General features: G+C 41.0%; 1 protein-coding gene across 2 annotated transcripts in view; it reads right to left on the reverse strand.

The window, feature by feature from the left end:
- Nucleotides 1-1,709: 1,709 nt before the first annotated feature.
- TSPAN5 (tetraspanin 5) overlaps nt 1,710-12,492 on the reverse strand; it is an 89,769-nt gene continuing 78,986 nt past the window's right edge. For both annotated transcript variants that reach the window (XM_075500611.1, XM_075500610.1), the window contains exons 5-8: nt 11,076-11,201; nt 7,869-7,916; nt 7,617-7,733; nt 1,710-7,052 (exon numbers count right to left, since the gene is read on the reverse strand). In XM_075500611.1, coding sequence (XP_075356726.1) covers nt 6,987-7,052; nt 7,617-7,733; nt 7,869-7,916; nt 11,076-11,201 — 357 coding nt within the window. In that variant the 3' untranslated portion in view covers nt 1,710-6,986. The remainder of the gene's footprint in view (nt 7,053-7,616; nt 7,734-7,868; nt 7,917-11,075; nt 11,202-12,492) is intronic.

The raw sequence follows: 12,492 nt of genomic DNA on the forward strand, positions 1-12,492 counted from the left end.
TATCAAGGGACTTATGTTTCTACATAAAATCTGTGCTAAGCCTATACACAGAAGGAAAGTCTGCATAAGGGCAAAGACAGGTGTATGTCACAGTGGAAGGAGGTAACTGAAGAGACTGCACCTATCCACACAAATGCTGTGCTGTTCTGTGCAGCCTGCAGGTCATTTCTATGTAGCTGGTAAATAATTTATCCTCTTGAGCCTCTTTTAATAAGCAAAACGGGATCTAAGGACATTACTAGCACGTGCATTTCACTACTGACTTGACTGAAGTCAACTGAATTGAAATTGTGACAATAGTTCTGATTAGATGTTTAGTAGATAGCAAAGCTTGACATCCAAGCAAAGCCTGACATCTGCTGCTCGACTATTTTTATGACAGTGATGCCAGACATCGGGCCTTTTCATTTGCCTACTGCCACAGCAAACCAAGCTAAAACCATCACTGCTGCCGCACTACGCAGGGCAGGCAGTAACTCCCCAGTGTGTTCCACTTGTCTGCCTCTGTATGACTTTTGCAAGACCTAGCATCACACCAGTCAGGAAGGTAAAAAGCACACGTTTTCACATTTCACAGTGTGGAAATACAAGGAAAAGTTTCACTTTGGGAAAGGCACAAACCCCAACAATATGGGCCTTGGATCCAGAGGACCCATTGGTCAAATGAGACCACGAGACCTAGAAAAAGCAATTTGTTTCAAAAGTCATAGAAATGGTAACTAGCTACAACTTCAAAAAACAGTATGCAAGTCTGTTAAGAGGTTGACACAATGCAGGTAGCCACTCCTAGTCTCCCCCTCCATCATGAAAACGGCTTATCCAAGTGCATCACATCTATTGCATGTTACAAAGATTTAGGCAATGCCCTCGACTTTGCTTCTTTTTGGTTGACTTTTGTTCTTCCCTCCCCTCCAACTAAGGCCTCCACATTTGCATTCTTATCTGAACTTGGCAAAATAAATGTATATGCCTGAAATATGCAAAAGGCACTGGACTTCAATTTAGATACAGAGATGTGCTTTTAAGTCAATCACGGTGGTGTTTTGTGGACAGAACTGTAGGTTTGAGATATTGAATTGGATTAGCTTGCTCTACAGTTTTTGAAATACTAAAAAACTGGGCTGCTTCCTCCTCTGTCTAAACAAGCACAAGACATCATTACCCATTTTTACCTGCACAATAAAATAAGCCAGCTCTCACTACTTCTGTTTAAGGACACGTTGCACTTAGAAAAGTGAAATTCCCACCTCCCTTTGCCAAAGTTTAAGTCATGACAAATCTCCTTTGTGCTGCTCCCTGCAAAGCAGCAACTTCTGAACACTTCAGGGTCACTAAAATGATTATGGGGAGAGCTCCAACCGTTGTACTAACCAGCAGCCACAGCAGTCTGAGGAACACCAACGACCTGTCAGAAAGAAGCAGAGCATGTTCGTTAGCCAGAGACTTTGACAACAGTTGACAGTAGATACGGGATCTCCTCACGTATTAGCTTATTATTCATTTAAGGGCAGCTGGTGGCGGCATGATAATGTGTTTTGTGACTTAATTAGAACACAATGTTCTACATTGTATATGAGAGACTTGGGGATTTATTTCCCTGTTAGTCTGGGGGAGGACAGGCAAGGGGTCTTCTCCTGGAGGAATTTTGCATGAACGTGTCTTTGTACCGTTAATGTTAAGTGCCACATCAAGAGTACACATTCACAACATCATATTTCACGCAATTTTATTTATAAAACTGTAATTATCTAACAAATTGCATATAAAATCATTTACTTCAAGTAAATACAGAATACTGCACAACTATTAAAACTATTGTATTGTCCATCATAAGTGTATTAAAACATTCCTAAAAAATGCCTCTATTAAAAAACAAAAACCCAAGAACACAAGTAGCATGATCAAGACCACTTTCAATAGCTTAAAACGAATTACCAGGAAGCTGCATTAACTTCCTAGTAGACTCCAGTTACATCCATTGAGATCAGCATGTGATACAATACCACAGTCTAATGCTAAAGATGACAAGTAATACATTATGCACCTGATCTATGCTTTTCTCCTAGATTGAAGGTAACCAGTCCGAAATCAGAAAACTAAAGTTCAAGTCAAACTCTACTGGGCATGCAGTTCTGTTATAGCAATACTTTCAATCAGTAAGTGTAGCTGGCTTTTACAATCAATTTTACAATGGATAAAAAAAAGGAACACAAGAGAATACATTTGTATAAAAAGGAATGATACACAAAGGGTAAATATTGACACCTTGCCGTACACCCCAGGACAAACCAGAGAGACATTCAGCTGGAACTAATCTGGAATATACGTATCAGAGACGGGTCTGAGTCACAAAACCCAAATCCCAATCTCCCCGGCGCTCAAGGTAGTATCAGGTCCATCTCTACTACGTACACAGCATGAACATGAACACACATACGGATGGAGCTTTTTATTAACACATTTATATTGCCGAAACACAAAAGACAGCTAGCAGTGCTGCCTGGTGCACACTAGTAGTCACAACGTTTATTTTTATACTGCATGTTAAGGGAGACAGATTTTTTTTTTTTTCTTCAAGTGGCAAAATTTGGTAGCTAGTAGATCCAACAGGGTAGTTTTATTTTGTTTGCTTTAGACAGTTTCATGACCAATTACAGATATCTGAAAAAGCTTCAGAGAGAAAACAAAAATGGGAGGGAGGAACTGCAACCTTCAACAGTGCTTGACACCTGTTGAGATCTAATCTCCTTCCTAGGTATTTGCAGAACTGCCATTTCAATGCACCCAAAAGGCACACACAGCAAGAAGGGAAACAGAATCAAAAATTCACACCAGAGTTTCTCTTTTAACCAACACTGTTAACCAGAATCAATTTTACCAAGGGCATCTGTAAAGTAGTAAAAAAACAGATTAACGTCCAGGACAGTTCTTATAGCACCATGTTTAGTCCTGCCGCAAGCGATGGCAACCGCCCGTAACTGGTAGGGGGTGCTGACTCCGACCCTCCATTTTACAGTCTAATGCTGTTCTAATGCCAAGGAGCAAAGGGAAAAGGCAAGGGAGGTCCTGCTGCCAGCCAGAGCCGAATGGCTGGCCGGGTTTTCCCTCCGCCGGTGCCTGCTGCAGGCCCGCTGGGTGGGCACTAGAGGGCAGGCGGTTAAAGCACTGCCGCCTCCTGTCCTCTCCTCCGGGGAGAGGGAAAGCCTGAGCCACCGCTCAGCTTCCACCAGCAAACTCTCACGGTGAACACCTTCCATATCTATAATAAAACACTTTAAGGGTGAAAAGCAGTCGTGTGCAAGAATCATTTAATCTGCATGCTACTATTTACATTTCAAACACTATTTACACGCCAGAACTATTAGCATCTCTCTCAAAGGGGAGAGAAGGCGGCTGTCAGGACAGAGTACACTTGAGCAAGCATCTCCACAGCTTCAAACTCTAAGGGGCACAATCAAAATTACGTATTTTGAAGCAAAGAGATCCTACTGCGACTGAAACAGACACACAGAGACAAATCAAACTTTTGTCCACTAGGCTATTCATTAAAAAAAAAAAAAAAAAAAGAGCAAACAACAGAAAGGCCTGCGAATATGGGGAGTATTTAGAAAGCAGAGGAGCAAGGCCTGTGACGCCCTTTGGCAGGGCTCAGTGGGGAATTTGGAAATGGCTTTAAAGCCAGGGCTACTGCTGAAGCTACCAGACCTCTCGTTAGTATGCCACCATCCCGTACGAATCGCCCAGCACGCAGAGCTGTTTCACGCTCCACAAGGGCGTAAGCCTGCCAACAGATTTCTGAACAACTACTGCACATTAAAGATAATTAGACTGAGCTCTGAACTCACATCTACCCCACCACCACACCAGGCAGGCTAGAAACTGCCAAGAAGTCATACCGCCTGCCATATCTTATTGCTTTAGAAAATGAGCCCATGTAGCCAGCAGTTGCACTCTAGTTGCAGCTCACCTGAAGTTTCCACAAAGTTTTCTGGAAGAAAGCTTGCTTGCATTTGGCGGGCTCTGACAATAATAGATTGATTTCCAAGGCATCCCACAAGCTTTCCAAACTGGACACCTAAGCTGCTGAAATGCCTATAGGGCATTTCTAGGACATCTTACCCGATCTGTAGACAAAAACTGTGGGATTTAAATGTGCAATATAGACGGCTAATCCTGAACATTCAGTATGCATCCATCAAACAACTGCAAAAATGAGGAAAATAAGAGCATCTCTTGGGAGCGGGAAAGGAGGGAGGATCAGCATCTGCAGCAATAAAGAGAAGCTCTAGAAAAATAAGTTATTTAGTGGTTTTTATAAGAACAGTCAGTCATTCTGGGACTCAGCAGAAGTGTTGCACATTTGTGTGTACACATGCAAGTAGTGAGAACAAGATTTGCTCACCTCAGAGCGTTTACCTTCCTATCAGTCTGACACTGCCAACAGCACGTCCAGCAGACTGGAACTCAGAGAACAGCGTGACAAGACAGAAGGCCAATACAGTACAACCGCAGAAATTCAAGTAGAAGAATGAAGTTGTCTTCAGGAGCCCACAGCAGCAGTATTCAAGATCAGTGGCAACAAGGAACGTTTCTGTAATATAGGCTTTTTTTCTTTTTCTCCAAACCAAAGCGCTGGGTCACATTCAAGGCTCTTGGGTGGAGGGGTTATTTCCTCAACCACGCTTCCCTGATTTCTCCCCACACCATTTTGTCTCAGTGCAGCAACACTGGTGCTGATGATCTGTCTGTCCTGCTGCTATCAGGAAAAATGGTGTGTCCCTTTGGAGGGAAACAAACACCAGTAACTCCTCAAGTTGAGGAGTGGCTAAGAAAAACATAACACTGTGGTGAGGTGGAACCAACTTTATTAAGGACAGTGAATTATAATTGCTTTCAAAAGCTTTAAAAAAAAAATTACTCTGAGTCATGGCTGGCCTTTAACAGCAGATACCAAAGGATATGGAGGCTGCCTGATTCAGAGCCAGCCAGTGGGAGTTAACCAGAAGAGGATGAGGTAATGCTCAAAGACAGGAGGACAACAGGACTGTCTGAGACATCTCTGGAGTGCCGGTGTGCCTACCACCGCCTTCAGAGAGGAAAAAAAAACACTGCCGACTAAAGCACAGAAAGGCAAAATGTGCAAGGTACATATGCTCACATGTTTAAGAGTTATAGGACCAGAAAGGACCTTAATAGGTTGTCAGACCAGCCTTCTATCCATCCCCCAGAACAGGGAAGCCCCAGAACAGGGAAGCTTTGAAAGCAATGCATTCATCTCTTCTACTCCACGTACTGCATTTTAGGAAACTCATCTCAGAAAGATGCTAAGCTCTTACAAAGAGGTGCTACACGCCCTTTGCCACTGTCTGACCAAAGCTGGAGCTGAGAGCTCACAGCTTTCGGGACTGGTTCTGCAGATACTGAGAAGGGTCATACCACAAGCTAAATTTATACAAAGTGCAATAAAACTACCCAAGCCATGGTCAGGTTTGTAAATTCACTATTATTAGTGAAGAAGAATGAATCAAAAACTCTAAGCTGGATGGAGTCTGACCTAATTCTTCTTCCACCATTTGTGCTTTATTCCAAATTCTACTCACTTTTGTCAAATTCAAAAGAGTCTGTCTTGGCTGATCCTAATACGTGCTTCCATTTTAAAATTTTTATTCCATTGCTTCAAGAAAGCTTTTTGTTGCATTTAGAACAACAAAGGGAGACACATCTCCATAGCAAGGATTTGTTCACTGGAGGTAAGCATTTACTCTGGCAAAAGCTGTTCTCTCCAACTTCCAAGGGAATGGGATATGATCTTTCCATAATCACATGCATTTACCAATAAATAAGTTTGGATTAGACTGTATTAAAACATATGCACAGATTTAAAGCACTGGAGTGTCACAGATTCTTACTGCACAGCTCATGCAAGTAAAAAGAATTAAAGAAAAAAAGAAAAAAAGAAAGACCAAAGCCTTAGCTAGGATTAGACCAAGGAATTATCTTAAAAGAAGTCCTGCACAAGTATATCAAAGCACTAATATTAGTGAGATCCCTAAATACATTAGGTTACACTAAATTCCAGAGAAACAAAAGATTTAGCCATATCAGATACATATGTTTTGATTTTTTTAAGTTAATATATAATTAATTCTTTGAATAATATTATTCACTTGGACCCAACATCCACACTGCTTTCATACATTTATACAGTTATATCCCACCCTTGCCTTAAGAGACTGATGTCCTAAGGTATGGCAGCAACCAAAGGCTCTACAACCCTTGTTTGTCAAATATAAAACTCCTTTCCCTTCATACAAGGGTGGAGAAGGAAGAAAGATGTTGATAAAATTAGGCAATTCTCCCTGTGAGCTTGCTGATTCCAACCTCAAAGTACTACAGGGAGATGGCTGGAAGCTTGTGTAAAAAAAATTTTCCCTTGTTTTAAAAACAATTTCTTTTACTGTACAATAGATGCATAGAAAGTTGCTTCCTGCTTGATGGGTTTAGGCCTGTAGCTATGTTTAGCTGTGAAAACAAGAAGATTGTTCCTTTACAGAGTGGTGAGGAGAGAGACCATCTCAGGAATATTTGGCAGCTATCGAAGAGCTCATGACACGAAGAATAAACAGCATATCCACAGACTACAACGATGCAACTCTGTCCCACTGAATACACCAATTTTAAAAAAGTGTCCACTTGTAACTCAGGATCAAGAATACAGTAGAGATTCACGGCTCAACAGCTTTCAAACTGGTGGTTTAAAAGAAAGAAATTGTCAGTGAGCAGCAGATTTTAAATAGCCCACTCTTCTCTCCCCCACCCCAAAGAAACACGAGTTCACTGCAATATCAGGAACTTAGATTTGAGACTACTTGGGAGAGAAGGCTTCCCTGTCACCCATGTCCATACAGCTTGGTGTCGAAGCGACACACTGGAGGTTTCAGAGGGTTTCAGTTGTCCAGTGTCTTGTTGTAGTTACTTCAGCAGTTTTACCAGCTGGCTCTGACAGCCTCAATGTCACTAACCAAATTCTGGGCTAAGCATATCCCAAATATCTGGAAAAGACAACAGTTTATTCATTTGGAGCATTGGACAACTCCTTTCACAAAGGCAAACTCCTTAGGTTATACAGAACTTTGATAGGAAAACAAGCAACAGAAAGTTAGAAATCAAATTAACAGTAAGTGTTGGAAGAAGGAAGAATATCAAAATACTCCTGTAACCCCAGTATTTTTATAGCGCCACTGGGTTCCGACAAATTGAACAGTTCTAGACTTGCTTCCCAAAAGCAACTGTAAAGGCTTTTTGCTGCTCATTTAAGCACCATCAGAAACAGTAGGTCTTCACAGGCTTAAAAATCTCTTATCTAATCTTTATCTAAAACAGAATGTTAGTTTTGACCTGCAGACAGTTGAAAAGAAAAACACGCATCCCTACAGATAAAGATTAAACACAAAGAAAGCCTCATGCATTTAGCTCCCCTCACTAAAACCTACAGATGTTATATATCTAAGTGCAACTGACACTTTATTTCCAGTTCTCATATACAGTTCCCCCTCATATATTCTATTTATCTGTTGTTCTTCTGTGTAACTCATTACAGGGAACGTGATATTTACCTGCAGTAACGCTATCCCAATGAATATACCAGCAACTATGGTAAGATTGTCCTGCAACCATTTCTCAAACTGAGGGACACAGCCTTTAGTGTAGATAACAATCTGCTGATCAACTTCCTGCCAAGGAGAAGAAGGAAGAAAACAGAGATAATTACATTCAACTATCCCACCAGTAGAATAACCTGCTCTTGCAAGAGGGATTCAGATCCTTAAGATACCACATTTAAAAACAAACAAAAAAACCCCACTTACTGGTTTTTGCCTTGCATCGTAGCCACACTGAGTATTAATAACATCTTCCTAGAGGCAGGGGTGGGGAAGAGAGAGAGAGAGAGAAGAGAGGCAATCAATGAAGTGTCTCCCAAACACCCTCTCCCAGCTCCCCAAAGTTGGTCCTGTATGTAATAAGACAATCACCCTAACTTTGGTTACCATATTGCTTCTTCCATTCAGTGCCATTAGTTATTTGCAACAAACAAAAGCACGCAGTCAAAAAATATTTTCAGCTCTCAGGGCACCAAGCTGAGAAAACCAGCCTTCCACCTGGGTGAACATCATGTTCCAGATGCAAACATTCAGAAGTCAAAGTAAAGGGATTAGGGAACATCTATTTTAAGTGAAAGAACCTTCTGCTGAAAAGGTTTTGTCTATACTGAAAAATATGCCAAGACTACTGTTAACATTTTCAGGGTTCAGTCTGTGCAGTGTGAAGAGGTGAGAAGGGGCAGTTCTGTTGTAGAAGCTGCAAACTCTTACTGAGAATGTCTGTAGAAATATATACACTGCCTAGTTCCTTTCCAAAAACTAGTGAGGAAAAAGAAGAGATGGGGTAACGCGTTCTTACTGTCGGTTCTTTCTTACAGGAGCTTGATACCAATGGAAAAGGAGGGGTTTTTTCCTACTGCCTCTGCTTTAGTACTCCCAAAGCACAGGTAATAAAATAGGCTGTGGCAGACTTTTCCTAGTGAAAAAGTGCTACCCAGCTGAAGCAGCTGAATACTCTGTATACAGTTATTTCAGAGCAATAAAACAAAGCAACTACTTTTGGTGTCAGCCACAATGGCAGCAAAATATTAAGTTACTGGCTCATATAATAATAGTGAGCAGAAGAAGGAAGTACTCAAAGAAGTGAGAAAATCAGCCAGTCTTAGTTAGGTGTACTGAACACCATTATTTAATCAAATTGCGGGAAGTGAGAAAGGCAGCCAGCAGAGAAATAGATTTTAAAAAGCAGCCATACAGAAAAAGATATCTCCTCCTATCAGCAGTTAAAGCTCCTTTAAGTGTTTCCTCACTTTACAGGAATTACATCAACAGGTTGCATCCTGTCCATTGCCCAAGCTGGATTCCCTCATTGGACCTTTAAGATTTGAGCAATTTGTATCTTTTAATGAGATGAATGCTTTTGTTCCAGGATCTAAAAATATAACAGTGCCACACACTTCAAGGCTGTAAAAGTACGTAAGATTCCAACAGAGGGATCTTAAGCTTTCTTCTTTGTACTGAATGCCTACTTGCTTTATCATCAGTGTCTTCTGCCTTTAGCCTTGGAATTTGTCAACCAAAAGAAAGCGTGAACAATGAAATGGAAATAAATCAACTTTTCTAGGCCTTGCCTGTACAGGAATTTGGAACATTTCAACCTGCTAAACTACAGCAAAGTGAACTACAGGAGTTCAAATTCATTTTAAAGGAGACTTATTTTGGCCTACCTTGAACTTACCACTTCCTGATTCAAGCTAAACTAAAAGCTAAACTAAAAGTCAGTCCTGTTCAATAAAGCATCCACATAACTTTTTGCATCAGTCCAACACTGCATCCTAATTCCAAAAGGGACCAATTTGCTTTCCCACAGAATAAACCTGTGTTTATCACTGCAATTGAGCCAGTCACAGCTTGGTTACAGTTATATCCATTATATGCATGACTTCTAATATTTTTAGAAATATTATTTTTAGTCTTTATTTTAAAGGCAATTAAGCGTGTTGCTTCCCTATAATAAGAATAATACTTATCTTTAAATTTCCAGTTGCTGCATTACCCCCTAAGAAACTGCGTAACCATATACACACAAAGAGAGAGAGATAATTTTAGCATGGATTATGTATTTATAGGATTACCTTGTGCTGCTGTCACTATATTTTTAAAACTGGGTTGTGATGACCTCTCTGTGTGGGTGAGTGGACAGATAGGCAAACAGTAGGGGGAATCCTAAGCATAATGTAATGCTTGAGCCTAACCTACATTTTGTTTTAATATTTCATTAAAACATTTTCAGCAATGTTTGTGAGAAAGATTCAAACTACTATGAAGACATGTTCACTGCAGAGGAACCAGAATGCAGCTCGTGCAAGTGGCAGTGCTTTATCAGGAGAGGGGGAGAGCAGCAGTAGTGACTGGATGCCGGGAGCAGCAACTGCATTGCATCAGCAAAGCAGGAAACACCTGAGGTGCCTGTTGGCAACTTGCCTAACTTTAGTCAGTGCTACAGACTCACACATTCAAGGAACTATAAGTCACTCCAGGTGGAGAAAAAGCCACAGCTGAACTACTAGATAATACAAGCACTCACAGGCTGCTTCTTTTAAGCTATATGAAAGTCAAATGTATGCAGTGTTAGCCACGTAACAGTTTCCATGCACACACCCATCCCTATTCCAAACCTTTCACTGCCAGTGGACTGCTTCCCTACACTTTACCCTTCATTCTTGATCATGTCCGTACTAGTAATGCATGGCTCCAACATTTTGTGCTTGATGATCCAGAACTATAACTATTTAAAAAAGACATGAAAATTTACCAAAAAGCTGTTCCCTCAAACAATTTCTGACCTTTCAAGTCTGATCTCAGGTGACTGTAAGACAAGCAGTGATTTTAAAGGGAAAAAGAGAGCATGTAAAGATGTCTATACCTGACTCAAGATTCTAATGCAAACATATGTCAGTTCTTCAGGGCACAGACTGTCATTCGTTACTGTACCTAGCACAAACTGGGTCAAACTGGCTGCAGACTCTGGACACTGCATTAAATAATGAGTGATACCTGCTTTAGAGTGTCTGATCTTAGAGTTGCTGTTCTTTAAGGCAGTGAATGAAATATCCTGATAATATTCAATTGAAAGCTCATATCCTTCAACTCATTAAGGGCTTCTGCTTTTTATACTTGCTAAAATTAATATGTATGTTGAGCCAAGCCCATGGTTCTCTCATTGTAATGAAAAGCAGCAAACAGCATACAATGAAGACTTAAGTTAGCTCAGGATTTTTGCTGACTGCAGAAAAGTTAGCAGTTAAGCTGAGCTGCAAGTACAAAAAGGAAAAAAAAAGCAGGTTGGCAAGAAGGTAATGATCATGCATGACTTCCGGGGGGGGGTGGGGGGGGTGGGGGGGGGGTGGAATCTTACAGAGTTATTTAAAAATGGAACGGCAGACCCATTCTACCCTCTTGACTGTTACTTACGGCAGGGTCTTTAGTGCAGCAAGAGAATGGCACACCACAGCGCTCCCGACTTGCGTTGGAATCTGTGCAATTGAAGTAAATATTAAGGTTCCAGTCATCAGCTCCAAAAGCCCCACAGCACTGCCACTAGAACAAAGAAAAGAGAGCTTCTTGACTTTCAGAACAAACAAATCTCAGCATTAGTAACATGCATCATCACTGCCAGTTTCCCTCCAGCTTTCAAAACAAAATCTGAGATTCCCTCTGGTATGGTTTTGGTTTTTTTTAAAAAAAGACCTTTCCAAACCTGTAAGTTGTTCTAAAATTATCATGTGATTAAAGTTATGTTCACACCCTGCAATGCTGCGCTCTGGAGAGAAACCCATGGAGTGAGCTGATAAGCCTACACAACACCACAGAGTTGCACAGGCCTACAAGCTCAGGCCCCAGGGACAGTAAAGCCAAGAGTATGATAGTCTGGACAGTCTCATGTGCACCGGGTTCTCAACAAAACTAATCAGCTCTGAGGGCTACACTGGTATAGCTATTCTTTTTGCCAATCTGGGGGAATCTTTGCCTGGCTGTACATCAGACAGTATGAACACATTGTTTCCTGAGCATCACACATTGCACAAATAACATCCTTAATGAAGGCAGCCAGAATCCTTCAAAAAGTAAATATGCCAAATGGCAGGCTTAGTCTCTGGCAAAACATGCTGAACACACAAAGAATTGGTAAAACTTGCTGAACATACAAAGAATGGACTGGAGATCAGTGGAGCACTGGCAGTTTACAGCATTTAAGGAGCTAGCCCAATGAATCCATCTATGTCAACTTAAAAAAAAAAAAATTTAAAAAAACCCAAACAAACCACATTTTTAAAAGCATTGGAATAGCAACTCTCTCTTTCTAGATGTAGCACAGTTCCCTCTGCAATACCTGAACATGTTGTCTTCAAGCATTATCTCTACTAGTTGAAAAAGTAGCTTGCTCTCCAGACTCATGCTGTCTGTGACTTATCTGCTAAGATTGCTAATCCAGTTAGGAGAGCAAGTTTTATGTAGTGTCTGCAAAATTGGACTGTAGCCTTTTGGTTGCATAGAAGTGGACCACTGCTTTCAGACTGTGGTGACCTCTAACCTTCGCCCAACTGGACAAGATTCAAACCAGTGCAAGGATCCACATCCTGTTACTTACTCACTCGTCATTTTTTCCCCCCAAGGCATATAGAAGCAAATCAAACACTGAATTAAATTATTTCACTAATTTTTGTACATTCTGCAATTAAGCATGATTTCAACCAACACTTAACCATGTTAGCTACACACAGACAAATTCAAAGAGGAGTTCATCAACACAGGCCAGAATTGAGCACTGGAGCAAGAAGGTACTGGCAAAATGACTTGTGTGCAAAAGCCAGCACAAGACTCCTTTACG

Source organism: Mycteria americana, chromosome 4, assembly GCF_035582795.1.
Source record: "Mycteria americana isolate JAX WOST 10 ecotype Jacksonville Zoo and Gardens chromosome 4, USCA_MyAme_1.0, whole genome shotgun sequence".
Lineage (NCBI taxonomy): Eukaryota > Metazoa > Chordata > Aves > Ciconiiformes > Ciconiidae > Mycteria > Mycteria americana.